The 27,476-nt window shown below is 42.5% G+C and overlaps 2 protein-coding genes across 9 annotated transcripts in view; one reads left to right on the top strand and one right to left on the bottom strand.

Annotated features, from left to right (window-relative positions):
* The window catches only part of SPG11 (SPG11 vesicle trafficking associated, spatacsin), a 103,079-nt gene extending 101,326 nt beyond the window's left edge, over positions 1-1,753 (top strand). For all 7 annotated transcript variants that reach the window (XM_065547864.2, XM_065547861.2, XM_045395363.3 and 4 more), the window contains one exon: positions 1,147-1,753. In XM_065547864.2, the coding sequence (XP_065403936.1) occupies positions 1,147-1,327 (181 nt within the window). In that variant the 3' untranslated portion in view covers positions 1,328-1,753. The remainder of the gene's footprint in view (positions 1-1,146) is intronic.
* On the bottom strand, positions 1,647-27,476 carry EIF3J (eukaryotic translation initiation factor 3 subunit J). Of its 2 annotated transcripts, none has more exons than XM_005559404.4 (8): positions 27,330-27,476; positions 27,140-27,243; positions 14,833-14,887; positions 14,233-14,324; positions 10,502-10,616; positions 7,192-7,353; positions 4,113-4,186; positions 1,647-3,413 (listed from the first exon to the last, which is right to left on the bottom strand). In XM_005559404.4, the coding sequence occupies exons 1-8, from the start codon at positions 27,370-27,372 to the stop codon at positions 3,282-3,284; spliced, it is 777 nt and encodes a 258-aa protein (XP_005559461.1). In that variant the 5' UTR covers positions 27,373-27,476; the 3' UTR covers positions 1,647-3,281. The 2 variants fall into 2 exon arrangements, with proteins under 2 accessions (XP_005559461.1, XP_065403940.1); XM_065547868.2 differs by having other exon boundaries at positions 2,344-3,413; positions 26,743-27,243.

The following is a 27,476-nucleotide window of genomic DNA, read 5'->3' as shown; positions in this document are numbered from 1 at the left end:
TGGCAAAGCAATATCAAGAATCCTTATTGGGAAGAGTCTTTTAACAGATTTATGCAAACAGATGAACAAGAACAGTTTGCTTATAGTGCTTTGTACTTTAAAATGGGAGGATAGCTACTCATTGCCAAAAACCTAAAACAATGGCCAGGCACAGTGGCTCACGCCTGTAATCTGAGCACTATGGGAGGCTGAGGTGGGAGGATCACTTGAGGTCAGGAGTTCAAGACCAGCCTCACCAACATGGTGAAACCCTGTCTCTACTGAAAATGTAAAAACTAGCTGGGTGTGGTGGTGGGCGCCTATAGTCCCAGCTACTTGGGAGGCTGAGGCAGAAGAATCGCTTGAACCTGGGGGCAGAGGCTGCATTAAGCCGAGATCGTGCCACTATACTCCAGCCTGGCAACAGTGTATGACTCTTACCACAAAAAACACTAAAACATCAGAGGTGCCTTTTGGAGTACTAAACTTAACTCTATAAGGTGAGCATTAACATACTTATTTTTAATAAAGTATTTTATCAAGCACCCACAATACTAGTCTGAGATAACCCAGACTCCAGCACTGTCTCCTCTATAGGTAATAGTAAGTGGTACTTCAGAGCTGACAGCCCTCACTCAAAATACAATATCCTAAGGTGGGCACAGTGGTACACACTTGTAGTCCTAGTTACTTAGGAGGCTGCAAGAGAAGCACTTGAGCCCAGGAGTTCACAACTCTGAAAAGCCACTGTACTCCAGCCTGGGTAACACAGTGAGACCTCCATCTTTTATTTAGAAGAAAAGAAAAGGAAAAAAAAAAAAACAAAAAACGGGCAGGCACAGTGATTCACGCCTGTAATCCAAGCACTTTAGGAGGCTGAGGCTGGCAGGTAACTTGAGGCCAGGAGTTCAACACCAGCCTAGCCAACATAACAGAACCCTGTCTCTACTAAAATTACAAAAATTAGCCAGGGTGATGACACATACCTGTAATCCCAGCTATCAGGAAGCTGAGGCACAAGAATCACTTGAACCCAGCAGGCAGAGGTTGCAGTGAGCCAAGACTGCTCCACTGCACTCCAGCTTGGGCAACAGAGTAAGACTCTGTCTCAAACAAAACAAAAAAACAACAGTTATCTTAACCTGTACATTATGTTTCTTTATCTAGATATAAACAACATCAGCCTACTGACATGGTCATGGAAAACCTGAAGAAATTACTCACATATTGTGAAGATGTTTACCTGTATTACAAGTTGGCATATGAACACAAGTTTTATGAAACTGTAAATGTGCTTCTGAAGGACCCTCAGACAGGCTGCTGTCTAAAGGACATGCTAGCAGGTTAGATGATTTCATAGGTGCCTGTTTTCTTGTACTGTTAGCAGGTTCTGACAGATGAGATGAGTAGAATAATGCATTGGAGATCTTTGTTAAAGTTGAACAATCCCAGTACTGTACCATATCAGTCCTTTGTGGGTAGTAGGCAGCAAATGAGAAACTTTTCAGAAGGAAATTCCTATTTGAAATGGACTGATTTTAGATGACTGTTCATCTATACCATTTTATATAGATACTAGTATTAAGATCAAAAGCTTCCTCTTCCTCAGGACAGCTTCTACTTTAGATGATCCAATAGTAATTAAAGAATATACCTGTACCTGCAGATTCCAGTTTCAAAGAAATTTAATATTATTTACACAGTTAAGGAACAGGTGATACATTTTCATTTGTTAGAAACTGATCTTTCTGTAATAAAATAGATTTTCAATTCAGTGTATGTCATTATTACTGCTAAGGAAATCTTAGCCCTTGTCTGCCTTAAAAGAATCTTTATTTACTGTAATTATTGCTATGTAGTCACTACTTTTTATTAATTCCTCAAATCACTCAGATGGTCTTGTTTTCCACTTAGTAAGTAGTCTACAGAGCTTTGACGTTCCTATTTCCTATATAAGAGAAATTTAAAACATTTTTTGTTCTTTCTGTCTTAGGGGAATAAAAAAAACACTAACCACACATTTGGTTAAACTGCTTAGGAGAAGACATAATAACGAATCCCCAATCTATACTTAACAGCCATAAACCTGAGTTATAGGCTCAGTTACTCCAAATAAATAGTTCTTATAGGTACTTAATTAGGCCTTAGTATCTAAATAACAAAATAATTTCCCCAAATAAATAAGATGAAGGCAGCCCTATACCTTTGTTGCTCTATGGTGACATTATTAAGGACCTGGCAAATCACTCGTTTTAAAGCTGTAACTATGTCAAGCATTTATTAAGATTTAGTATGTAGAGAACTGTAATCCCAAGAGCTGTGTTCTATACTCTCAAAAAGTATCTCTTGGGAGGTAACACAAAATTTAAGTCCTCACAATAGTGATTTTATTAAATTAGTTGCTTTATAAAACATTGCAGATGTCATAATTGTTAACATAACAATTTACCAAACTGTAGTTAACTGGTGCAGTTTGCTGAGCATGTTTTATAAAGGAAAGGAAATGCCAAAACCCTGGTAAAGTTGTTCCATTGCAGCCTAAGAGAACAAAGATTTGTTTCTCAGACACTTAAATCAGTCAAATAAAAATGTTTCCCTCCCCCACCTGAAGCACTTCATCAGTAGAAATAGCCTGATAAATAACTAGACAGTCTTTGCACTGAAGAGATTCCACAACATGTAATGCAATAATGGAAAGGTTACCTTCTTTAGCTTCAAAGTTGGAGGGTTTTGGTCATTTTAATTTTATATCAAACTAGTGCTTTTCAGCCGCAGTATCTTCACTCTGAGATAAGCAGTCTTCTTCACAATGTATTTTTAATATCCTCATGTTCAATTTTAAGACAAAGCAATTTTAATACTAGGTGCACACCACATGCCCTTGCTGCAAACTGCTTTTCTTGACAAGTTACGAAGTAGTTCAAGGAGGTATGGTTAAGGCTGTATTACTGAATGGTGCTGGTAAATACTACACAGTTTTTTTGTCATGTTGCAACCTTTTGTTTCCAATTTATTTAGTGACTGCTGCTATGAAATCAGATAGCAACAATGACAACATTATTAGGTTTGTTTTGAACTATGATTTAGTAGCAACTTAGGTTCCAATTTTAACCCCTTGGCAGCAAGATCCAAGTTCCCTCATTTGCACATTAGCACCTAAGTGTCAAGGGGTTAAATAACCAGCACAAAATATACTGCACTTCTGATTGTAGCATTTGGCAGAACTGAAAGGAAAGGAAGTTGTGCTACATGTTCAAGGGATTGTGGGCAACATAAAGATGATACCAAGAAAAGATAAAACGTCACATGAAGTCTTCATAGTCTTGTACATATCCTCCATCATAACCACCATAATCTGCCAGATCATCTTTCATGGTGGCTTTTAATCCCCCTCCAGGAACCACACCTTTCTTCTTCTTTTTGGCTTTGCTTTGCTAAAGATGAAAGAGAGTTAATTCATGAAACTTTATGTGCTATGGGCATCTTACCTGGTATAGCAACCCTCACAGACACACAAAAACCTTTGGTCCCAGACACACTAGTTCCGTAAGGGACAACCGAGCCTACATGTTTTGGACCTGAACAGGTCTCTAAAAGGTCTCCCAGAGTCAGTCTCTCCAAAACTTGATCTGGGTCCTTGTTCCTGCTCTGGATACCTAGCCCACCAGCAGGGGTTATAAGTTATTGGTAGAAAGCCTCAACTTCACTGAAGCAAATTTAGAAAAGTGTGACTAAGTACCCCCCAATTTTAACTCACAAAGCTAACCTTTACTTGACATACTTCTCTTACTTTTATAAATATTCTGCAAAGTGAGTATTATTGTCCCTATTTTAGAAGGGAGAAAACTGAAGCTTAGAAAAGCTGATTTACCTATAGCTATTGAGTGGCAGAGCTAGTATATGAACCCAGTCTATGATTTCAGCAATTTCTATGAACTCAGAAAAGGGGAACATGTCTGGAAACAAAAGGACAGTAATAGCACCCATACTCCTGTTCTAGTCTAACTTAAATGGTATTAGTGAGTTGCTTGACTTTTAAGTAATTAGGACAGGCTCCTATTACATTTGTTGAATGTTAGACCTATAACCCCACTCTAATTTAATACACATTTCCCTACACAGCTTGCTCTTACCTTTTCTTGCTTCTGTTTTTCACTGCAAAGCACAGTCAGTGAATTGGTAATTTTTTTCAAGTCATCAATTTCCACTTAAAAAAAAAAGGCATACCATTAAATGTGAATTTTTAAGCATTTTGAAAACTTAAAGCTAAATATATACATTCCACATATATCTATATATCCCAAAATGTACATTCCAAAAGTGTTATGAGAAATCCAATTTATTCACTGTTAAACTTCAGTAACTATGAAAGGACCATGAATTTCTTCTTTTTAAACATAAGGTGGCCGGGCACAGTGGCACATGCCTGTAATCCCAACACTTTGTAATCCCTAGGTGGGTGGATCACTTAAGCCCAGGAATTCGAGACCAGCTTGGGCAACACAGCTAGACCCAGTCTCTTGAAAATAAAATTTATTTATAATGATGACCTGTAATCACCAACACACCACTGTTCAACCAAAGAGAAACTGTCTTTTATAGCTCACAATGCTTCCTACTGTCCTTCCTTAGTCTAAACAAATGGGAGAGGATAACATGCCCTTCCATTAACATACCCCCAGTAATCAGTGAGAACAGACAAATAAACATGGAATGACAAGTATTATTATTTATATTATTTTTTATTTTTTGAGATGGAATCTCACTCTGTTGCCCAGGCTGGAGTGCAGTGGTGCCATCTCAGCTCACTGAAAGCTCCACCTCCTGGGTTCATGCCATTCTCCTGCCTCAGCCTCCCAAGTAGTGGGGACTACAGGCGTCCACCACCACACCCAGCTAATGTTTTATATTTTTAGCAGAGACAGGGTTTCACTGTGTTAGCCAGGATGGTCTCAATCTCCTGACAGGTGATCCGCCTGCCTCGGCCTCCCAAAGTGCTGGGATTACAGGCGTGAGCCACCGCGCCCGGCCTATTTTATTTTATTTTATTTTATTTTATATTATTTTTTTTGAGACAGAGTCTCGCTCTGTCGCCCAGGCTGGAGTGCAGTGGTGCGATCTCCGCTCACGGCAAGCTCCGCCTCCCGGGTTCACGCCATTCTCCTGCCTCAGCCTCCCGTAGCTGGGACTACAGGCGCCCACCACCTCGCCCAGCTAGTTTTTTTTTTGTATTTTTTAGTAGAGACGGGGTTTCACCGTGTTAGCCAGGATGGTCTCGATCTCCTGACCTCGTGATCCGCCTGTCTCGGCCTCCCAAAGTGCTGGGATTACAGGCTTGAGCCACCGCGCCTGGCCCTATTTTATTTTTTTTGAGACGGAGTCTTGCTCTGTCACCAGGTTGGAGTACAGTGGTGTGATCTCGGCTCACTGCAACCTCCACCTTCCGGATTCAAGTATTGTCCTGCCTCAACCTCCTGAGTAGCTGGGATTACAGGTGCACACCACCATGCCCAGCTAATTTTTGTATTTTTCTTTTTTTTTAGAAGAGACAGGGTTTTACCATGTTGGCAAGGTTAGTCTCAAACTCCTGACCTCGGGTGATCCACTGGCCTCAGCCTCCCAAAGTGCTGGGATTACAGGCATGAGCCACTGCGCCCGGCCGGAATGACAGTTCTTAAACCTACAATGACAACACCCTATCCCATCATGTCTCCATTTTCTTGCATGGGAATTAGAGTGAGAACAGTGACCATCTCCATGTCCCACCACGAAATGGTCCTGTTCAGTGGACAGCATTATCAGCCTTATAAAAATATGAAGCTGGAAAGAAACACCAGTTTTTAGCTACTAGAAAGTGTTCAGTTTTGGTAAGAGAACACCTCCAAAAACCAGAAAAAAATAGTACATGCAGAATAAAATATCAACTCTGGGCACATTACCAATCAAATATAGAGCCCTCAGCATAGTGATATTTCTCAAAGAAAACCCAATCCATTGTAGAGGATTCCTCTTTCTCCATCTTAAAAACTGCAAATAGGCTGGGCGTGGTGGCTCACACCTGTAATCCCAGCACTTTGGGAGACCAAGGTGGGGGGATCACCTGAGGTCAGGAGTTCCAGAGCAGCCTGGCCAACATGGTGAAACCCTGTCTCTACTAAAAATACAAAAAATTAGCCAGGCGTGGTGGCAGGCACCTGTAATCCCAGCTACTCGGGAGGCTGAGTGGAAGAATTGCTTTTTTTTTTTTTTTTTTGAGATGGACTCTCGCTCATTCCCCCAGGCTGGAGTGCAGTGGTGCGATCTCAGCTCACTGCAAGCTCTGCCTCCCGGCTTCACACCATTCTCCTCCCTCAGCCTCCCAAGTAGCTGGGACCATAGGCACCAGCCACCATGCCCAGCTAATTTTTTTTTTTTTTGTATTGTTAGTAGAGATGAGGTTTCACCGTGTTAGCCAGGATGGTCTTGATCTCCTGACCTCGTGATCCACCCACCTCGGCCTCCCAAAGTGCTGGGATTACAGGCGTGAGTCACTGCGCCAGGCCAGGAGAACTGCTTTAACCCAGGAGGCAGAAGTTGCAGTGAGTTGAGATGGTGCCACTGCATTCCAGCCTGGGCGACAAAGCAAGACTCCATCTCAAAAAAAAAAAACTGCAAATACTAGCAAAACCAGTCCCTTCCATACATTCCTGCTTCACCACCCATGGCTGTCACTCCCATTCACCCTGCCCTGAAATGTATGACTCCTGTCAAGGTGTGGCACCACAACCACGGACCCAGAGAATAGGTGCCAGCCCTGTCATGCAACTTGCACCTTGTCTAATTCTGCTCTGTAAAAACCAGTGGCCAAAGTCTCACCCAACCCAAATCCTACAGGGCCAGAGACCTTTTTCCCTCAAAAGATACTTCCCAGCCCCTCTCAAGTGATAATCAGATAAAAAGAATGCGCCAGTGTTTTACTAGCTGCTTTGCTGACAAGCCCAGGTATCTCTTAAGGAAGCCATTGTAAAACAAGAAGTCCTCCTACAAACAAAAAGATCCAGCACTCAAATTCACTGTGTATCTGCAGCCCAACATTCACAAGGTAATTGCTAAAACAGCAAATCATGAGTCTGTATTATAGTATCCTTGAAAATAAAAAATAACCTTCAACCTCCTGAAGATAACATCCTACTAAAAATCTACCCAGAGGGGCTAGAGATTAGAATTACTTACATGAAATACACACATCTCGAACTAAGACTTCCAAAAAACTGGCATAATATAGTGATTTTTCATATTGTGTAATTTTATCTTTTAGTAACTTTCCAAACTCTGTAAAGTCATCTCTTGAAGATGGGTTCATAGCATCTATTCCATAAACTGTATTATTAACACCTGTAGGAGAAAAGAAGCACTGAAAAGTATCAGGAGGTTAGGATTTTTAAAACAAACCTTACAAGCCAATCAGCTATGTGAATAACCCTGTTGTTTCATTCTAAAGCAGAGGCTCTGAACCTGAAGCCACTGGAGTCATTGGATAGAATGGCTGGAGCGGGACAGGGCGGGGTGGGGGTTGGGGGCAGGGGGACTACGAACTTAAATCAGAAAAACAGTCACATCTTTATTAACCCGTAATTCAGCATTTCCTTCCGTTTCAATTGACTGGCAACAAATCACAGTGGTATTAGCAAAACTTGACTTACCAGGAGAGATTACACACACTCTCCTGACATTACAGATATCTTACAATATTAATATTGTTCAGTCATCATTACTCTCAAATGACATTTTTTTTTTTTTTTTTTTTTTTTGAGACGGAGTCTCGCTCTGTCGCCGGGCTGGAGTGCAGTGGCCGGACCTCAGCTCACTGCAAGCTCCGCCTCCCGGGTTCCCGCCATTCTCCTGCCTCAGCCTCCCGAGTAGCTGGGACCACAGGCGCCCGCCACCTCGCCCGGCTAGTTTTTTGTATTTTTAGTAGAGACGGGGTTTCACCGTATTAGCCAGGATGGTCTCGATCTCCTGACCTCGTGATCCGCCCGTCTCGGCCTCCCAAAGTGCTGGGATTACAGGCTTGAGCCACCGCGCCCGGCCGACATTATTTATTAGACCTGCCACTATACCTTATTTAATGCATCAATAAGGAAGCACATAATTCTGTATCACAAATTGTCATTTTAGTATTTTGACATCTATTTCTATATAACAGGTTTTCTTTATAATTAAGTATTTTATTCATTTAAAAACAATATATCAAGGCCAGACACAGTGGCTCACACCTGTAATCCCAGTGCTTTGTTTGGGAGGCCTAAGAGGGAGGATCGCTTGAGGCCAGGAGTTTGAGACCAGCCTGGGCAACACAGCAAGACTTCATCTCTACAAAAAGAAATTGTTTTAATTAGCCAGGTGTGGCTAGATGTAGTGGCTCACACCTGTAATCCAAACACTTCGGGAGGCCAAGGCAGGTGGATCACCTGAGGTCAGGAGTCCGAGAGACAAGCCTGGCCAACACAGTGAAACCCCGTCTCTACTAAAAATACAAAAATTAGCCAGGCATGGTGGTGGCATGTGTCTGTAATCCCAGCTACTTGGGAGGCTGAGGCACGAGAATCACTTGAACCCAGGAGGCAGAGGTTGCAATGAGCCGAGACTGCACCACTGCCTTCCAGCGTGGGTGACACAGTGAGACTCTGTCTCAAAAAAATAAATAAAATTAGCCAGGTGTGGTGATATTCACCTGTAGCCTTCACTACCTGGGAGGCTGAGGTGGGAAGATTGTTTAAGCCCAGGAGTTAGAGGCTGCAGTGAGCTATGGTCATGCCACTGCACTCCAGACTGGATGACTGAGCAAGACCCTTTCTCTAAAAATAAAACAACATATTACATTACAAAAGGGATACTCTGTTCTTGTACAAGAACACCCCCACAGTAAAGTGGGGAGAGAGGGAACAAAAAGAGTAAGAAACAAAGATGGATCCTGTGAAAGTATTTGTCTAACTCCAGAAGCTAAAAAGGGGTAAACATGTTATATCCCAATAGAAGAAATATGGCCTGGGCTGCGCATGGTGGCTCCTGCCTGTAATCCCAACACTTTAGGAGGCCAAGGCGGGCAGATCACTTGAGCTCAGGAGTTCAACAACAGCCTGGGCAGCATGGTGAAACCCTCTATCTACAAAAAAATACCCAAAAAAAAAAAAAATTACCCAGGCGTGGTGGCATACACCTGTAGTCCCAGCTACTTGGGAGCCTTAGGTGGGAGAATGGCTTGAGCTCAGAGGCAGAGATCATACCACTGTGCTCTAGCCTGGGTGACAGAGCCAGACCCTGTTAGAAAAAAAAAAAAAAATCTGGCCCACATGAGTTTTAGACTAAGATAAGTATGCTTCTGTATCCTCCATGTCAAGTATGTTAGTTATTAACAATATCACATGTGGTATTTTAGTATGAGAAACACAACAGTAAAATCCTATTAACAATGACTGTATGAATGCATGTTTTTTACCTTTTAGTCTGTAACAGGTGTCCCATGCTAGGCTTTATGCACACTTCATAAACCTGCCTCTTTAATAAACACATGGGCAGCTTTTACCATCCTAGGAAGACACATAATAACAGCCAAGAACCCTCTATAATTAGACGAGTGCAGTTAAGACCTGCCAAGCATACAATGGTGCACGGAGCATTCACAGCAACTCCCGGTATTTGTACAGATCCACTAACAGATAAGGTCACACTTCGCCATGAAAAGGAAAACAATCACTACAGTCAGCCTTTTGATCTGTTTAGAGTAGAGAAAGCATGAAGGTGGGGGAGACGTATCAGAATAACTAGAGCTTTCCTTCTTGGCTATAAATTGCAATGATTTAACTGTTTCAACATGATCTTCTACTCTGAAAAGTACTCAACAGGTAATGACAAACTTGGTTAAATGAAATGAAGGCTTTGACTATTTCTCTAGCCATGTCTCTTACTCTGGAACACTCTGAATGTAACTATTTATAGGATGCTGCACTTTTATCTCATGCACTAACCACAGCTGCAGACACCACACACAGAAATGGAGGCCCTCTAAAGACAGGGCATGGTAAGGGCAAAGAAGGATTGCAGAAGGAAATGACACTGAGCACAAGAAGGCACAGAAAAAGCTACATGCTTCACCTGGAGCAACATCCTACTGTCTAAGTCTTAAGACAGCAGGACAGCCCTACAGTCCATTTCAAAGCTACAGACCTCACATTTCATGCAAATTTCATCCAGCTGATAAAAATATTCTACGCAGCAGTGTACTTCATTTGAGTCTACTCCTTTTTGCCCTTCTTGCATTGCTATAAATGACTTATCTTAATAATCTTTTACTCAAAACAATCATTCAAAAATCTGAAAATGTAATGAAATCTCAAATATACACAGAGATTAAAAGCTGCTTTCTAATATCTACATTAGCCAGTATCATGTTTCTTTTAAGAAAAGGAGATGTTTTCTGAACTTTCTGGGGTCTTCACCTGTAACAGTTTAATACTGTATTGCAATCATACTCCTGTCTTACCAAAAGTTTCCTTTGCTAATTCGAGGTCTGACTCTTCCTGTAATTTCTTTAGCCGAAGTTTATCTGCTAATTGTTCTTCTGGTGTTAGCACTTTAGGTTCTTCAGGTTCTTCTAACTAAAATGAGACAAAAGTTTTTAAAAAGCACTGGGATTATGATGCACCCAGTACCTTTCTGTATTGTATGAATTCTTAAGCATATATAATTATAAATAAAAGTGAACACTGGTAATTACTGTTTCAGGCATTCCTCTAAACACTTTAGTTTTTTTTTTTTTTTTTTTTTTAAAAGACAGAGCCTCACTCTGCCACCAAGGCTGGAGTGCAGTGGCGCGATCTTGGCTCACTGCAACTTCTGCCTCCTGGGTTCAAATGATTATTGTGCCTCAGCCTCCCAAGTAGCTGGGATTACAGGCATGCGCCACCACATCTAGCTAATTTTTGTAGTTTTAGTAGTGACAGGGTTTCACCATGTTGGCCAGGCCGATCTTGAACTCCTGACCTCAAGTGATCCGCCCGCCTCAGCCTCCCAAAGTGCTGGGATTACAGGTATGAGCCACTGTGCCCAGTCCACTTTAGATATTCTTAACCCAATTTTAAAGATAAACAATGGAGGCACAGAGAAACAACCTGCCCACAATAATAGAAGGTAACACGGCTGGTAATGTGACAGATTTGTACCCAGGAAGACTGGGATTACTTCTATAGCCTTTTTTAAAAATAAGAAATTGAGACTGTGGAAAAGGTAAAAATACTACTTTCATACACTGCTACTAAAACTATATTGGAACAACCTTTCTAGGGCAACTTGGTAATATGTATCAAGTCTTAAATAATACTTTTACATGCTTTAATCAAGCATTCTACTTCTAGGTATTTACCTCAAGAAATAAGATGCACACAAATATATAAGCCCAAGAATGTACATTAGAGTATTATTCATAATTTCAAATAAATTTACAGACAACCTAAATGTCCAACAGAATGGTTCAAAACATTTCCCCTTTTCATCATATTGTATAATTATAAAAGTATCATTATAACAAATTTTAAAGATATAATAGTAGATGTCATTTGTTTCCCAAACCCACTTCTCTGAGATGACAGCTGACAGCTTAGTGTGTATCCTTTATACTGGGATATAATTTTTCTTTTTTTTGAGATGGAGTCTCACTCTGTCGCCCAGGATGGAGATGGAGTCTCGCTCTGTCACCCTCACTCTGTCGCCCAGGCACAATCTCCACTCACTGCAAGCTCCGCCTCCAGGGTTCACGCCATTCTCCTGCCTCAGCCTCCCAGGTAGCTGGGACGACAGGCGCCTGCCACCAGACCCAGCTAATTTTTTGTATTTTTTAGTAGAGACGGGGTTTCACCATGTTAGCCAGGATGGTCTTGATCTCCTGACCTTGTGATCTGCCCACCTCGGCCTCTCAAAGTGCTGGGATTCCAGGCATGAGCCACTGTGCCCGGCTGTTTTCTTTTTTTTTTTTGAGTCAGGGTCTTGCTCTGTCACCTAGGCTGGAGTGTAGTGGTGCAATCATGGCTCATTGCAGCCTCAACTTCCTGGGCTCAAGTGATTCTCCTACCTTAGCTTCCCAAGCAGCTGATACTACAGGCATGTACCACCATGCCCAGCTCATTTTTCTACTTTTTGTAGAGACGGGGTCTCCCTATGTTGTCCAGGCTGGTCTCAAATCCATGGACTCAAGCAATAGTCCCACCTCAGCCTCCCAAAGCGTTGCAATTACAGGAGTGAGCAAACCACCCTGGGCTGTTTTAATTTTTGAACCATGTAAATGTGTTCTCAAATAGAAAATAGGCCAGGCGCAGTGGTTCACACCTATAATCCTAGCACTTTGGGAGGCCAAGGCGGGTTGATCACCTGAGGTCAGGAGTTCGAGACCAACCTGGCCAACATGGTGAAATGCCATCTCCACTGATAATACAAAAGTTAGCTGGGTGTGGTGGCACACGCCTGTAGTCCCAGCTACTCTGGAGGCTGAGGCAGGAGAATCACTTGAACCCAGGAGGAGGTTGAAGTGAGCTGAGATCACACCATTGCACTCCAGCCTGGGTGATAAGAGTGAAACTCCATCTCCAAAAAAAAAAAAAAAAGAAATAGAAAATAGGCTGGGTGTGGTGGCTTATGCCTGTAATCCCAGCACTTTGAGAAGTCGAAGCAGGCAGATCACTTGAGGTCAGGAGTTTCAGACCAGCCCAGCCAATGTGGCAAAACCCCATCTCTACTAAAAATACGAAGATTAGCCAGGCATGATTGCGTGTGCCTGTAATTCCAACCTGGGATGCTGAGGAATGAGAATTGCTTGAACCTGGGAGATGGAGGCTGCAGTGAGCCAAAATCACACCACTGCATTCCAGCAGCCTAGGTGACGGAGTGAGACTCTGTCTAAAAAACAAAAACAAAAAAACCACACAAATAAATATTTCTGATCCTGTGCCAAATAATCAAAAACAAATACATTTATATAGCTACATGACACAGAAATGAACAATTTTTGTATTTTGTTCAATATATACACTGCAAATAAAAACTAATCCTGGCCAGGCACAGTGGCTCACGCCTGAAAGCGCAGCACTTTGGGAGGCCGAGGCAGACAGACCACAAGGTCAGGAGATTGAGACCATCCTGGCCAACATGGTGAAACCCCATCTCTATTAAAATACAAAAAATTAGCTGGCCGTGGTTCCTGTAGTCCCAGCTACTCAGGACGCTGAGGCAGGGGAATGGCGTGAACCCGGGAGGCAGAGAGGTTGCGCTGAGCCGAGACTGAGCCACTGCACTCCAGCCTGGTGACAAAGCAAGACTCCATCTCAAAAAAAAAAATCTACTTTGGGAGGCCGAGACGGGCGGATCACGAGGTCAGGAGATCGAGACCATCCTGGCTAACACGGTGAAACCCCATCTCTACTAAAAAAATACAAAAAAAAAAAAACTAGCCGGGCACGGTGGCAGGCACCTGTAGTCCCAACTGCTCGGGAGGCTGAGGCAGGAGAATGGCGTAAACCCGGGAGGCGGAGCTTGCAGTGAGCTGAGATCCGGCCACTGCACTCCAGCCTGGGCGGTAGAGCGAGACTCCGTCTCAAAAAAAAAAAAAAAAAAGGCCGGGCGCGGTGGCTCAAGCCTTTAATCCCAGCACTTTGGGAGGCCGAGACGGGCGGATCACGAGGTCAGGAGATCGAGACCATCCTGGCTAATACGGTGAAACCCCGTCTCTACTAAAAAATACAAAAAACTAGCCGGGCGAGGTGGCGGGCGCCTGTAGTCCCAGCTACTCGGGAGGCTGAGCCAGGAGAATGGCGTGAACCCGGGGGTGGAGCTTGTAGTGAGCTGAGATCTGGCCACTGCACTCCAGCCTGGGCAACAGAGCGAGACTCCGTCTCAAAAAAAAAAAAAAAAAAAAAAAAAAAAAAAATCTAATCCTGTTGACTAGAATGAACTACAGGCACTGGCAGAAATCACTGACTGTAGTCACTGCACTATCATGACTGTTCCTGAATGTTTGTGAAAACTTAAAAGACACTCATATATAAAACTGGGTTCTGTTTTTGCAAAAACCATAAATCAATTTGTTTTGGATTTTACCTACCTTATGGTATCCACTTACAGTCTTTACAGAGCCCTTCAAATTACTAGGTAATATTTGCAGCCTGTTAGAAACTATACCACTACCGATGTGAGAATTCTGTATTTTAGAAAACAAACGGTACTTACCCTCTTTTTAATTTCTTCTTGCCTTTTCTTCTGTTGCCGTTCTTTCTCTTTTATCTTTTCTGCTATTTTTTTCTTTTCTGAAATTTTTACCTCTAAAAGTAAAAAAAAGTTTTATTCACAGTTATACTGAGTATTTTCCAGTTTATTGATGAGACAGACATGATACTTGTATACTGTTAAGAGACCAAACCTTTCCCAGCTTCAAACAGTGATTTTTCTCACAAATAATGGGAAACTTCTGGGACAACTCCTTCTCCTCTCTAACATGACCCCTAAGATCCAAATATCTCTTCATATTTCCCCACCGTCCTATAGGCAGGGCTTAGATCATTCAACTATAATTAATGCCAAAACCTCTACCCTTTCCTCCTAACAATACCTAGCACTCACACAGAAATACAGCAGGTATCTAATCTGATTATATTTTGAGGAGATACAGAAAAGTTGCAGGGAAAACAGAATAAAGTGGGAATGGAAGGACACTTGGTTTCTAAATACCAAAATCTCCCATTTTGTGAGCATTCTGTCATTTGTCTTAATACAAGTCACAAATGCTCAGCAAGACATAAAAACAAAAATGGAGGTACCCCAGTGGCTCACCTGGTTTGACTTCTGCTTCCTCTTTTTTTTCATCATCATCGTCATCCCAGTTATCCTAAAGAAAAAGACTTCCATTAATAATTCTTGCTTTTCTGTGTGAACCTTATTATCAACTTGACTAACTCCAGAGAAATAAGTTGGTTGGTATTTTTTGGTACTGCATTAACTTTTTAAATTAATGTAGGGAGAACTGACATCTTATAATGCTGAGCTGCCCTAACCAAGAATAACAGCTGTCTTTCCATTTGATCAAGTACATTTTTGTATCTTTCAGAAGTGTTTTAAAGTGGTTTCCCTATTAGAGACTCTGCACATTTCTCTTTAGATTTATTCCTAAGTATCATCTTGCATGTTGCTATTGTAAATAGGGTATTTTCCTATTATGTCCTCTAAGTGGCTATTATTTGTGTATAAAAACATATTGGCAAGACCCGGTCTCTACAAAAAAAAAATATATTAAAAAATTAGCTGGGTGTGGTGGCACATGCCTGTAGTCTCAGCTACTTGAGAGGCTAATGTGGGAACATCACTTGAGCCCAGGAGGGTAAGGCTGCAGTGAGTTATGACAGTGCCACTGCACTCTAGCCTGGGCAACTCACTATCATAAAGACCTTGTCTCAAAATAAATAAACAAAAATAACTACTGGCTTTTTTATATGTTAATATCCTGCTACCTTACTGAATTCATTTATCTCTTAAGTTAGATTTATCATTGCTTCTCTAGGGTTTTCCAGGTATGCTGCCTTATCTGGAAACAAAAGATAGCTCTACTTCTTTACCAATCCTTAGGCCCTCACAATTGATTTATCTAATTGGGCCAGCTAAACCTCTAGTACAATGTTGAACAGCAGCAGAGGTAATGGGCATTCTTGCTTTCTGGATGGAATGTTCTGTTGTTTCCCCATGAAGTGCTATGCATCCCAACAAATTTATGCAATAAAATTTACCAGACTTTTTTTTTGTTTTTTTTTTTTGAGACGGAGTTTCGCTCTTCTTGCCCAGGCTGGAGTACAATGGTGCAATCTCGGCTCACTGCAACCTCCACCTCCCACATTCAAGCGATTCTCCTGCCTCAGCCTCCCCAGTAGCTGCGATTACAAGCATGTACCACCACGCCTGGCTCATTTTTGTATTTTTAGTAGAAAGAGTTTTTTGTTTTTTGTTTTTTGTTTTTGTTTTTGTTTTTTTGAGACGGAGTCTTGTTCTATTGCCCAGGCTGGCTGGAGTACAGTGACGCGATCTCAGCTCACTGCAACCTCCGCCTCCTGGGTTCAAGTGATTCTCCTGCCTCAGCCTCCTGAGTAGCTGGGATTACCAGCGCACGCAACTATGCCTGGCTAATTTTGTATTTTTAGTAGAGACAGGATTTCACCATGTTGGTCACGCTGGTCTCGATCTCATGATCCGCCCGCCTCGACCTCCCAAAGTTCTGGAATTACAGGCGTGAGCTACCACACCTAGTCCCAGATTTTTATTCCATTGCCTCTGGATGGATTTCAAGTCAATTAGAAAGTCTTTTCTTTGTTTTGTTTTGTTTTGTTTTTGAGATGGAGTTTTGCTCGTTGCCCAGGCTGGAGTGCAATGGCGTGATCGTGGCTCACTGCAACTGCTGCCTATTGGGTTCAACCAATTCTCCTGCCTCAGCCTCCCAAGTAGCTGGGATTACAGGCATGCACTACCACGCCCAGCTAACTTTGTATTTTTAGTAGAGACGGGGTTTGTCCATGTTGGTCAGGCTGGTCTCAAACTCCCAACCTCAGGTGATCCGCCCGCCTCAGCCTCCCAAAGTGCTGGGATTACAGGCATGAGCCATTTCGCCCAGCCATAAAGTCTTTTCTTACACCTAAGAATTCACCCACAATCTTTTCTAGAATGTGTAGGGTTTCATTGTTTTTTTATTTAGATCTCTGATCTATTTGGAGTTTTTGTCTTGTGTATGACGTGCGACACGAATCTAGTTGTATTTTTTTCCAAAAGGGCTACCCAGTTGTCACTGCATCATTTATTAAAAAACCTTTAATAAATAATGATTTTCTCCCTGGGCTATGGTTTGAATGTGTCCTCTAAGTTCATGTGATGAAAACTGAATCTCCAATCCAACAGTGTTGAGAAGTAGGGTCTTTCAGAAATCGTTAGAGGCAAAGCCCTCATGAATGGATTATTAATACCTTTATCTTAGGAGTAGACACCTGATAAAAGGATGAGTTCTGCAATCCTTTGTGCTCTTTTGCCCTTCTGCCACAGGATAATAGCACAAGAAGGCACTCACCAGATGCCAGCACCTTGATACTGGACTTCTCAGCCTCCATAACCATACGAAATAAATCTGTTTATAAAATACCCCGTCTATTGTTGCAGCAAAAAAATTTTTAAGATACCCTGTGACTTACCATATACTAAATGTTCATATATACTTGGTCTACTTCTGGGCTTTTGATCCTATCCCACTAATCTACTGTCTCTCCATACACCAGTACCATACTGGGGGTTTTTTTGTTTTGCTTTTTGAGACAGAGTTTCGCTCTCGTTGCCCAGGAATAACCCAGGAGTGGGAGGCTGCAGTGAGTTGAGATTGCACCATTGCACTCCAGCCCAGGTACAGTGCAAGACTCTGAAAAAAAGGAGTCAAGGCCGGCACATGCCTGTAATCCCAATACTTTGGGAGGCCAAGGTGGGCAGATCACCTGAGGTTGGTAGTTCAAGACCAGTCTGACCAATATGGAGAAACCCCATCTCTACTAAAAGTACAAAATTTGCTGGGTGTGGTGGCACATGCCAGTAATTTCAGCTACTCGGGAGGCTGAGGCAGGAGAATCACTTGAACCTGGCAGGCAGAGGTTGTGGTGAGCCGAGATCGCACCATTGCATTCCAGCCTGAGCAACAAGAGCAAAACTCCGTCTCAAAAAAAAAAAAGTCAAGAGCTGATCAAGCCTTCATGGATTCCACTCTAACTCAGGGCACTTTAAAATAGATCTAGCCAGGTGCAGCAGCTCAGACCTGTAATCCCAGCATTTTGGGAGGCCAAGGCAGGCAGATCACTTGAGACCAGGAGTTCTGAGACCAGCCTGGCCAACATGAAACCCCATTTCTACTAAAAAATACAAAAATTAGGTGGGTGTGGTGGCGCACGCCCATAATCCTAGCCACTCAGGATGCTGAGGAACAAGAATCATTTGAACTCAGGAGGCGGAAGTTGCAGTGAGCCAGGATCGAGCCACTGTACTCCAGTCTGGGCAAGAGAGACTGTCTTAAAAAAAAGATCTACACTGTCTTTTCTATGCCTAACTCAATCACTGAGCTAAATATAAACCAATTATCAAACACAATTTTCTAAAAGCTTCACAGAACTTAGAAGGCTCAAGTTTAATAGGGACAGACAGAGCCCTATGATTAAAGATGGTTTTAATCATAGGTAGCCTGGCCATTGTCTCAGCAACCACCAGGCACACTATGATATGCCATTTGAACCTGAGCGGCAAGATGGCAAATGCAAGGCAAGAGGCCCTGACGCTACTAAAGAAGCAAAGGCTGACTAATATGACTAATATGCCACACTATGACACCAAGTTTCTGGTTTCATAACACAAAGGGTCACAAATTTGTATCAGCCTGGAATATAAACTAACCAAGCCTTGATTCTTAATAAAAATCTCTAAGTCCACTAAATAAATTAAAAATTCAATATCATGATTAAGGCTGTCATACGGTCTGCAAGCATAATGAAAGGAACTTTGTATAAAAAAGTAAATGTATTTTTATATTCACCTTACTTCAGCAATTTAACCCACAGCTCGCAGTTTTAACAGATTGAGAGCAAACCAGCTAGTCATTATTTGAATAACTATAATACTAGAGTTAGAAATTAGAGATTAAATGTTTATATTTCGCCATTAGTTTGCTAAGTGCTTATATTAATACATCACAGTACAAAAGGAACCAAAGAGCTAAAAATAGAGGTGAATTACTAGGCATTTTTTGTTGTTTAAATCTTCTCAGAACCCAGGAAGGCTGGATCTGTGAGTGATATGCGGCAGTGCTTCAGTTCATTTGCTTACTTCCAGAAGGTGCATATTTACAACCCTTCTGAGCAACAGGTGTAGTAACAAGGTTAATTCTCGTAACAGTCCTGTAAGGAAGGTCGTGTTATCCCCCCATTTTACAGAAAAGGAAACCGAGGCCCAGACACAGCCATCCCACAATCTCAGTGAAAAACTAAGGGACCTGCTCTGAATGGACCAAAGTTCTTTAAAGTGTCATAGTACAAAGTTACACTTAGAAGAATAAGTTCTGGTATTCTATTACACAGTAAGGTGACTATAGCTAATAACAATGTTGTATATTTCAAGATAGCTCCATGAGAAAATTTTGAATGTTAACACCACAAAGAAATGATAAATGGGCCAGGTGCGGTGGCTCACGCCTGTAATCCCAGCACTTTGGGAGGCCGAGGCGGGCGGATCACAAGGTCAGGAGATCGAGACCATCCTGGCGAACACGGTGAAACCCTGTTTCTACTAAAAATACAAAAAATTAGCCGGGCGTGGTGGCGGGCGCCTGTAGTCCCAGCTACTCGGGAGGCTGAGGCAGAAGAATGGCGTGAACCCGGGAGGCAGACGTTGCAGTGAGCCGAGATCCGGCCACCGCACTCCAGCCTGGGCGACAGAGACAGACTTTGTCTCAAAAAAAAAAAAAGAAAAGAAATAAGAAATGATAAATGTTTAAAATGATGAAATAGTAATTACAATGTATACATGCATTGAAACATCACAATATACCCCATAAATATGTACATTATGTGTCAAATTGTAAAAACAATTTTTAAAAAGTTTTAAATAACAACATTTGATTGATCTTTTTATTAAAAATAAAAAAATGATTTACTTTTTTAAAAAGCATGTTTTAAACACTTGCCTACAAAGTTCGTGGTTCGGTGGAGTTCAGTTCACTGTAATAAAACAGCTTACAACCCATCTTTAGAGTAACATGCTGAGATTCGTCCTTTAAATGTATACATGTAAACAGCTTCATTTAAGGCTTTTTAAAACACAGTGTTAAGGAAAGTCTTTAAAAAGTATGTTTTAAACACTTGCTTAGAAAATTCAGTCTGGTAAACAATTTAATTCACTGTAATAAAGCAGCTCACAATGCAAAATAATAATAAAAATAGTATTATAGTAAATATGACTTCTTCCCTGAGTCCTGAAGTATAAAATAACTAACCTGGAACTAAGTCCCTCTCCTGGAAACTGGGAATCTCCTTAAAGGGAAGGATTATGACACATATTAAGATATGCCCAGCTGGAGGTATACTGGTTACCAACCTTCTCACTTAAATAATTGCTTGTAGTGGTTCTTTACCGATCTTTTTTTTTTTTTTTTTTTTTTTTTTTTTTTTTTGGAGACGGAGTCTCACTCTGTCGCCAGGCTGGAGTGGACAATCTTGGTTCACTGCAACTGCAACCTCCACCTCCTGGATTCAAGCGATTCTCCTGCCTCAGCCTCCCAAGTAGTTGGTACTACAGGTATGCACCATCACACCCAGCTAATTTTTGTGCTTGTAGTAGAGACGGGGTTTCACCATGTTGGCCAGGATGGTCTTGATCTCTTGACCTCGTGATCTGCCCACCTCAGCCTCCCAGAGTGCTGGGATTACAGGCGTGAGCCACCGTGCCTGGCCCCTCCCAACTTTTTTTTTTTTTTTTTTTTTTTGAGATGGAGTTTCACTCTTGTTGCCCAGGCTGGAGTACAATGGCACGATCTCGGCTCATTGCAACCTCACCGCCTCTTGGGTTTAAGCGATTCTCCTGCCTCAGCCTCCCAAGTGGCCGGGATTACAGGTATGCGCCACCACAAACCAGCTAATTTTTTACTATTAGTAGAGACAGGGTTTCTCCATGTTGGTCAGGCTGGTCTTGAACTCCCGACCTCAGGTGATCCACCCACCTCAGCCCCCCAAAGTGTTGGGATTACAGGCGTGAGCCACCACACCCGGCCAGTTTTCTACTAATTTTAAGAAACTGGGCCAGACGTGCTGGCTCACGCCTGTAATCCCAACATTTTGGAAGGCCAAGGCGGCTGGAATATCTGAGGTCAGGGGTTCAAGACCAGCCTGGCCAACATGACAAACCCTCGTTTCTACTAAAAATACAAAAAAAATTAGCAGGGCATGGTGGTGTGCACCTGTGGTCCCAACTACTTGGGAGGCTGAGGCCCAAGAATCACTTGAACCCAGGAGGCAGAGGTTGCAGTGAGCCGAGATCACGCCACTGCACTCCAGCCTGGGTAACAGAGAAAGCCTCCACCTAAAACAAAAAGAAAAAAAAGACAAAAGAAAAAAACTGGTCTGCAAGCCTCTGGTACTAAGAGGTCAAGAAGGAAGAAGTATGGCTGAAAATAGGGAGCTCCATCTCAATACCCCCAAGGTAAACAAACAAACTCAACATAGGAGCATTTTTGTATAATGTTGATGCTCCTCAGTTACCCTTTCCAGAAAAACATCACCCCCAGCCCACCCATATTACAGCTCCCTCAGCACATTCACACCAACTGTATGTCCACCTCTATCCCTGTCCCTAGTTTCTCCCATCAAAGCATAAATCTTACCCCAGACACACATCAATGCAGACATAATGAAGCTACCTTGACATTCTCTACTCCATCACAGAATGGATTTTAGTAGCAAAAGAAGTGGTTCTGGCCAGGAGTGGTGACTCATGCCTGTAATCCCAGCACTCTGGGAGGCCAAGGCAGGCGGGCCACAAGGTCAAGAGATCGAGACCAAGCTGGCCAACATGGTGAAATCCCGTCTCTACTAAAAATACAAAAATTAGCTGGGTGTGGTGGCATGTACCTGTAGTCCCAGCCACTTGGGAGGCTGACGCAGAAGAATCGCTTGAACCAGGGAGGCAGAGGTTGCAGTGAAGCGAGATCACTTCACTGCACTCCAGCCTGGAGACAAGAGTGAGACTCTGCCTCAAAAAAAAAAAAAAGCTGGGTGCAGTGGCTCACACCTGTAATCCCTGTAATCCCAGCACTTTGGGAGGCTGAGGCGGGTGGATCACCTGGGGTCAGGAGTTCGAGACCAGCCTAAACAACATGGAGAAACCCCATCTCTACTAAAAATACAAAATTAGCTGGGCGTGGTGGTGCATGCCTGTAATCCCAGACACTCGGGAGGCTGAGAATCTCCTGAGGCAGGAGAATCGCTTGAACTCGGGAGGCAAAGGTTGCGGTAAGCTGAGGTCGCGCCATTGTACTCCAGCCTAGGCAACAAGAGCAAAACCCCGTCTCAAAAAAAAAGAAAGAAGTGGTTCTATCAACATGTCCCAAGAAGAGCCATGACATCTGTTCCTCAATTCATAAAAGGAACCTTGACTGTCACTCTCTCCCCAAAGTGCTTACAAGTGTGCCCTGAAGTTACTACCAAACTAGCACTAAGCCCCTAAAGAAAGGAGCATAGTAAGTGTCAGCAAAAGAGACTGGTCACACTTCCAAACAGATGTAATTATAAAAGCAAAAGGCCAGGTAGCTTTCCCCAGGAAATTAGAGTTTTTGTTTCCATCATTATAAAATTAAGTGCCTGAAAAGTAGATTTAAGGTAGAATGTTCACCACGCTGCTTCAAACAATATGCCCAATTTTCTGTAAACACTAGGAGTCTGTAAATTCCAGCAGCAAATTCAGATAAAATGCAAAAAGGGTTCCTAGAGAAACAGCTAAAATTAACTTAAAATATGGAGCAAGTCTACAACTCACTTCAAAGAGCCCTAAATGGTTATTTGATTCAAGAGACTACCTATGAACATCCAATTAAATCCCTTACCCAATTATTTTTGGCAGCCAATTAATCTTTCAACTATAATATCCAATTTATCTTCAAAAGAATCACCCAGGCTGCTCTCCTAAAATGGCTAGCTTCTTAGAATAGGGCCTGTTTATAAACTACTTGCTTATCTATACTCTTGCCCTGCAGATACACACCCATCATTTAGGCCATTTCTATGAAAGAGATGGCTGCTTTTTAACTTTAAAATCTGCTTCCTAATTGAACACATTATTAGAAGCAAAGCAGAAAACTTTAAATCTTGCTTTCTTTTTATTTTTAACAATGTGGCCAGTAGTTAGCTGGTTCTGTCTTCATAATATAAAACTACATTATGTCACATGCAATGAGAACACATTTAGGGCTGAAAATGCTTTCCAACTTAAGCAAGATATATTTATAGATTGTCAAATAGAAGTAGCTTCAAATGAGCAATAAAACTCTTTGCCCTATAGCAACAGCCTAGGAACTAACATATACTCCTTCTCCTTTTTTCTTTAAATAATTTGGTTTAGGTAAAACATAATCTCTTGCTGGAAAGAAAAAAAGGCTTTAATTGGTGTTCTGTAAGCTGTGCAGTTCTACTCTGAGAGAACTCAGAACTGTGCAACGAGATCTTGGCAAGTGTAGACTTCCAGCAAACTTTCAGTTTTTTAAAAGCCAAAATGTTCTTCCACCATCTCGGAATTATCCTGGGTGTCTAAAAGTCAAGGTGCCTGCCTTAGTAAATTCTACTTCATTTAATTCAATTCATTAAGCTTTTAACATACTACAATGGATCAGCACTGAGCTGAGTTCCATCTCAATGCCTACCTGTCTCATATTCAGGACAGTTATCAATCTACTTTCAATTCCTGGCTAAGCAATATCAAGACACTGAACACTAAACAAGCGGTTTATTCACGATGATCCATCATGACGAGAAAATATTTTTCAATAACAAACATGCTTCCTAATTCAAAACTTGCTAGTTTATAAGAGTGGCAGGGTATGAAACGATATGATTGAGATTTTCTTGAAAATAATCTGGTTGGAAGAAGAAAGTGGGGATACAGAGGAAACAAGAGGGGTCACTGGCTTATTAAATGTTTCTCTCTACTGAGTGTTTGGAATTTTTCGTAAGTTACACATACACATACACACACTGTCTTCAAAATACCCATTTACTGGCAAAATGCCCACCTTCTGGGTATTCCCCAGTAATTTCACATTTCTGTAAAATACAGATCCTATTCTTTAGAAGTTGTTTCCAACCCTTGGAAAATGTCCTTATCTCGTAGATTCAAACTATTTATTGGAATAGGATCCTAACAGAGGGTGAACGAGTAGGATGAGATAGGCTCAACTAAGTCTGTTCTTTAGGATCACTCTCTCTTTTAATGTATTGGGGTCTTGCTATTTTGCCCAGGCTGGCTTCAAACTCCTAGGCTCAAGCAATCCTCTTGCCTCAGCCTCTTCAGGATCTTTTAAAAGAAATGCTGTATGATTAGAGGCAAATGCCTGAGATGGCTGAACAGCTAGAAGTTTCTGCAAACTCTGCACCCTTTGAATAAATCTAGCTTCTAAACTGTTCTACTGAAATGCTAGGAGACTAGTAAAATGGAGTACAAGTTATGTTGTCCTTGCTTCCAGTAGGTACTCACTGCCTTCTCAGTCAACACATCCTACACATCATACCAGCAATGGGGAAGGAGTCATATATGCCAAGTGAACAATTCTTCCCACTGCCTCTGCACAACTATCAGGATAGGAAAAAAGGTAAATAAAGCCAGGGTGATGGGAAAGTATGCTCCCAAGTTCTCATCTTTTTAACTGGGGAAAAGCACAGCCTTTTCTCTCCATATATATTAATAGTTGTACAGTTTAACCTAAGTCCACTTCTGCCACTGCCAGATAGCTATTTGAAAAGTCAAGGACAGCAAAATACTAAGTCTACTAAATGATAGTAAAGTGCTGGAGCAAATTATAATAACAAAGACATCAGTTTTCCTTTCATTTCCCAGAACATTACAAATGACATTAAACCTGTATTTTTAAAGGTTAAGTACTAGATGCTGACATAAACAGAAGACCTCACGGAAACTAAGCCTTGTCTCCAACCCCTCACAAAAAGTACAAAAACATAAGAATTCAGAAATTTGGTGATATGGCTGAGCCTGCTGGCTCACGCCCACAATCCCAGCATTTTAGGCCAAGGAGGATAGATCACTTGAGCCCAAGAGTTCAAGACCAGCCTGGGCAACATGGCAAAACCCCATCTCTACCAAAAACACAAAACTCAGCCAGTCTCATAACTCCATCTCAAAATAAATAGGCCAGATGCAGTGGCTCACACCTGTAATCCCAGCACTCTGGGAGACTGAGGCGGGAAGATCACTTTGACCTCAGGAGTTCGAGACCAGCCTAGGTAACATGGCGAAACCCTGTCTCTACAAAAAAATATGTATATATAAATTAGCTGGGCACAGTGGTGCACACCTGTAATCCCACCTACTAGGGGGCTGAGGCTGGAGAATCACTTGAACCGGGGAGGCAGAGGTTGCAGAGATCGTGCCACAGCATTCCAGCCTGGGAGACCTGGTGAGACCTTGTCTCAAAAAATTAGATGGAGAGATTAAATTGTTTTAAGTTAAAAAAAAAAAACTTAGCACTAAAAGAGCAACTGGACAAGATAATCTTTGTCATCCCTTACACCTTGTAAATATCCAAAACTTGTTCCAAGTGATCAGAATTACATTCATCAGAGGCTGGGCGCGGTGGCTCACGCCTATAATCCCAACACTTTGGGAGGCCTAGGCGGGTGAATTACCTGAGGTCAGGAGTTTGAGACCAGCCTGACCAACATGGAGCGAAACTCCATCTCAAAAAAAAAAATTATATTCATCAGGATCGATACCATTTAGATCCCTTAATCCCAGGGAAGTTATTCCATGACATCAGTCTACACTATCCATTAAAACTTCATTTTCTGCAACTTCTTTCCTAATATCTCTAATCTTTTCTCTGCATTTGTTAACTTATTCCCAAATTTCGTAACAGATGTCTTAACTGCCACTTCCTATATGCATGGAAAAAAATGAAAGGACCAATATGAACCCAAGGCTCAAAACTGAAAATCTGCTACAATGTAGGGGGATAACTAACATCTTGTAATGAGGCTGGTAACACAATCTAGTCCCATGTTTCTACAACATGTAAATAAAGCTTCTAAGTGTCTTCAAATAATCAGTCGATTTATTAACTTCAATGTGTGCAAAGCTCACAACATTCTTAAACCTCAGGCTGTCAATAAATTGGATATCCACACATCCAACCTCATCGGACTGGGGAGAAAAGAGAAAAACTAAAAACAACATCCCTATTAAGTTCATAGTGATTATCTAGCTTAAACTTTTCAGCCCAGGCAGAAGGATTTGTAGGGTTCTCCATTTTGTGCTTATAAGTTAGGAGAAAAAAATTCACTAAATTAGGCAAAACTACAGAAAAAAATCATTTTCCATTTCACACAAAACTTTATCTGCACAAATATAACAAGATTTTGAGAACTTTGTTAATAAGAGTCTTAACATTTTGGATTTGAGACTTCTGTAACTACCGTAAAAAAAAAAACACGTAGAAGTAAATGTCACCTAAAAGCTGTATAATGAACCCTTCGGAGTTTTCAAAATCAAACGACTGAGGTAAAAATGATTATCTACAAGGCATAGACAAAAAACCAACAACAACAACAAAACACCACAGGCCCGTAATCTACTACAACCACCAAATCTTCAATATTTCCTTAGGTGTCGTATGTGTGTAGTTGAGTAACTGACATCTCTCCATTCCTCAGGTCACGGTGTGAACTACCTGGGTTTCTGTCCACTAACTGTGGGCGATCTCAGTGTTCAGTTCATCCTTTTTACCACAGGGTGGGGGAAGGGAAAGCCAAAAGTTATTTCGCTTTACTGTTTCTACCTGTCTCGTGTGGGAAAAAAAAAGGTTGAAATTCAACAACAATATTTCACTCATCTAAACCCTCGAACAAACTGTATAAGTAGAGTTACTTATACAGTAACTCATAAGTGAGTTACTGGCCCTGGGCTGACCTGAGCTCGAAAAGGCATGCGACTTCTTTCAAGACCTTCCATATGGATAAGCTGCAAGGCTCAATTCCCAACTTCCCGGTCTCATTCCTGCGAGAGGCTCCGGACCGCGAAGCTTGCACGTGGGCCGACCCGGCCGATGCTGTCACCTTTCGTCGCCAGCCAGCGGGTGGGATCCAGGCCAGAGAGCAGACCCTCAACCGGAGAGGGGGTACGGGAGGCCACGCTGCCAGTCTTCGGCCCACATGGCCGGCAGGCGGAGGGGAAGAGAGCACCACCAGGCCCTAGGCTCACGCCTGGACCCACGGCCCGCAGGCCCCGGCAGCGCCCCAGGGCCCAGCGTCGGCCGGCAACCAGCCAGCCCGCTCCCGCGCTGCCCGTCACCCTAGCCCGCACCCACCTTGACGTCCTCGTCCTCGTCCTCGCCTTCCCAGCGGTCCCCGCCGGCAGTGCCGCCGCCCCCCACCTTCCGCACTGGGTCTTCCACGGAGAACGCGTCCGCGTCTACGGAAGAGAGCGAGCCGCGTTAGTGCCTGCCATGGCGTGAGGCCGGCGCCGGCCCGGGCCCTACGCCAGCAACTTCTCCTCACCCCAGGAGTCCGAGTCCCCTGCCGCCGCCGCCGCCGCCGCCATCTCGAGCCCGGTGTGAGTGTGTGTGAGGGGAAGAGCTAGCGAGGAGCTAGCACGGCGGAGGTGAGTCACTGGGTTTGCTCTCGTTGACCGGCGCGGAGCAGGAT

This window comes from Macaca fascicularis, chromosome 7 (assembly GCF_037993035.2).
Source record: "Macaca fascicularis isolate 582-1 chromosome 7, T2T-MFA8v1.1".
Lineage (NCBI taxonomy): Eukaryota > Metazoa > Chordata > Mammalia > Primates > Cercopithecidae > Macaca > Macaca fascicularis.
The sequence above is the reverse complement of the archived record's forward strand: the minus strand, read 5'-3'. Positions and strand labels throughout refer to the sequence as shown.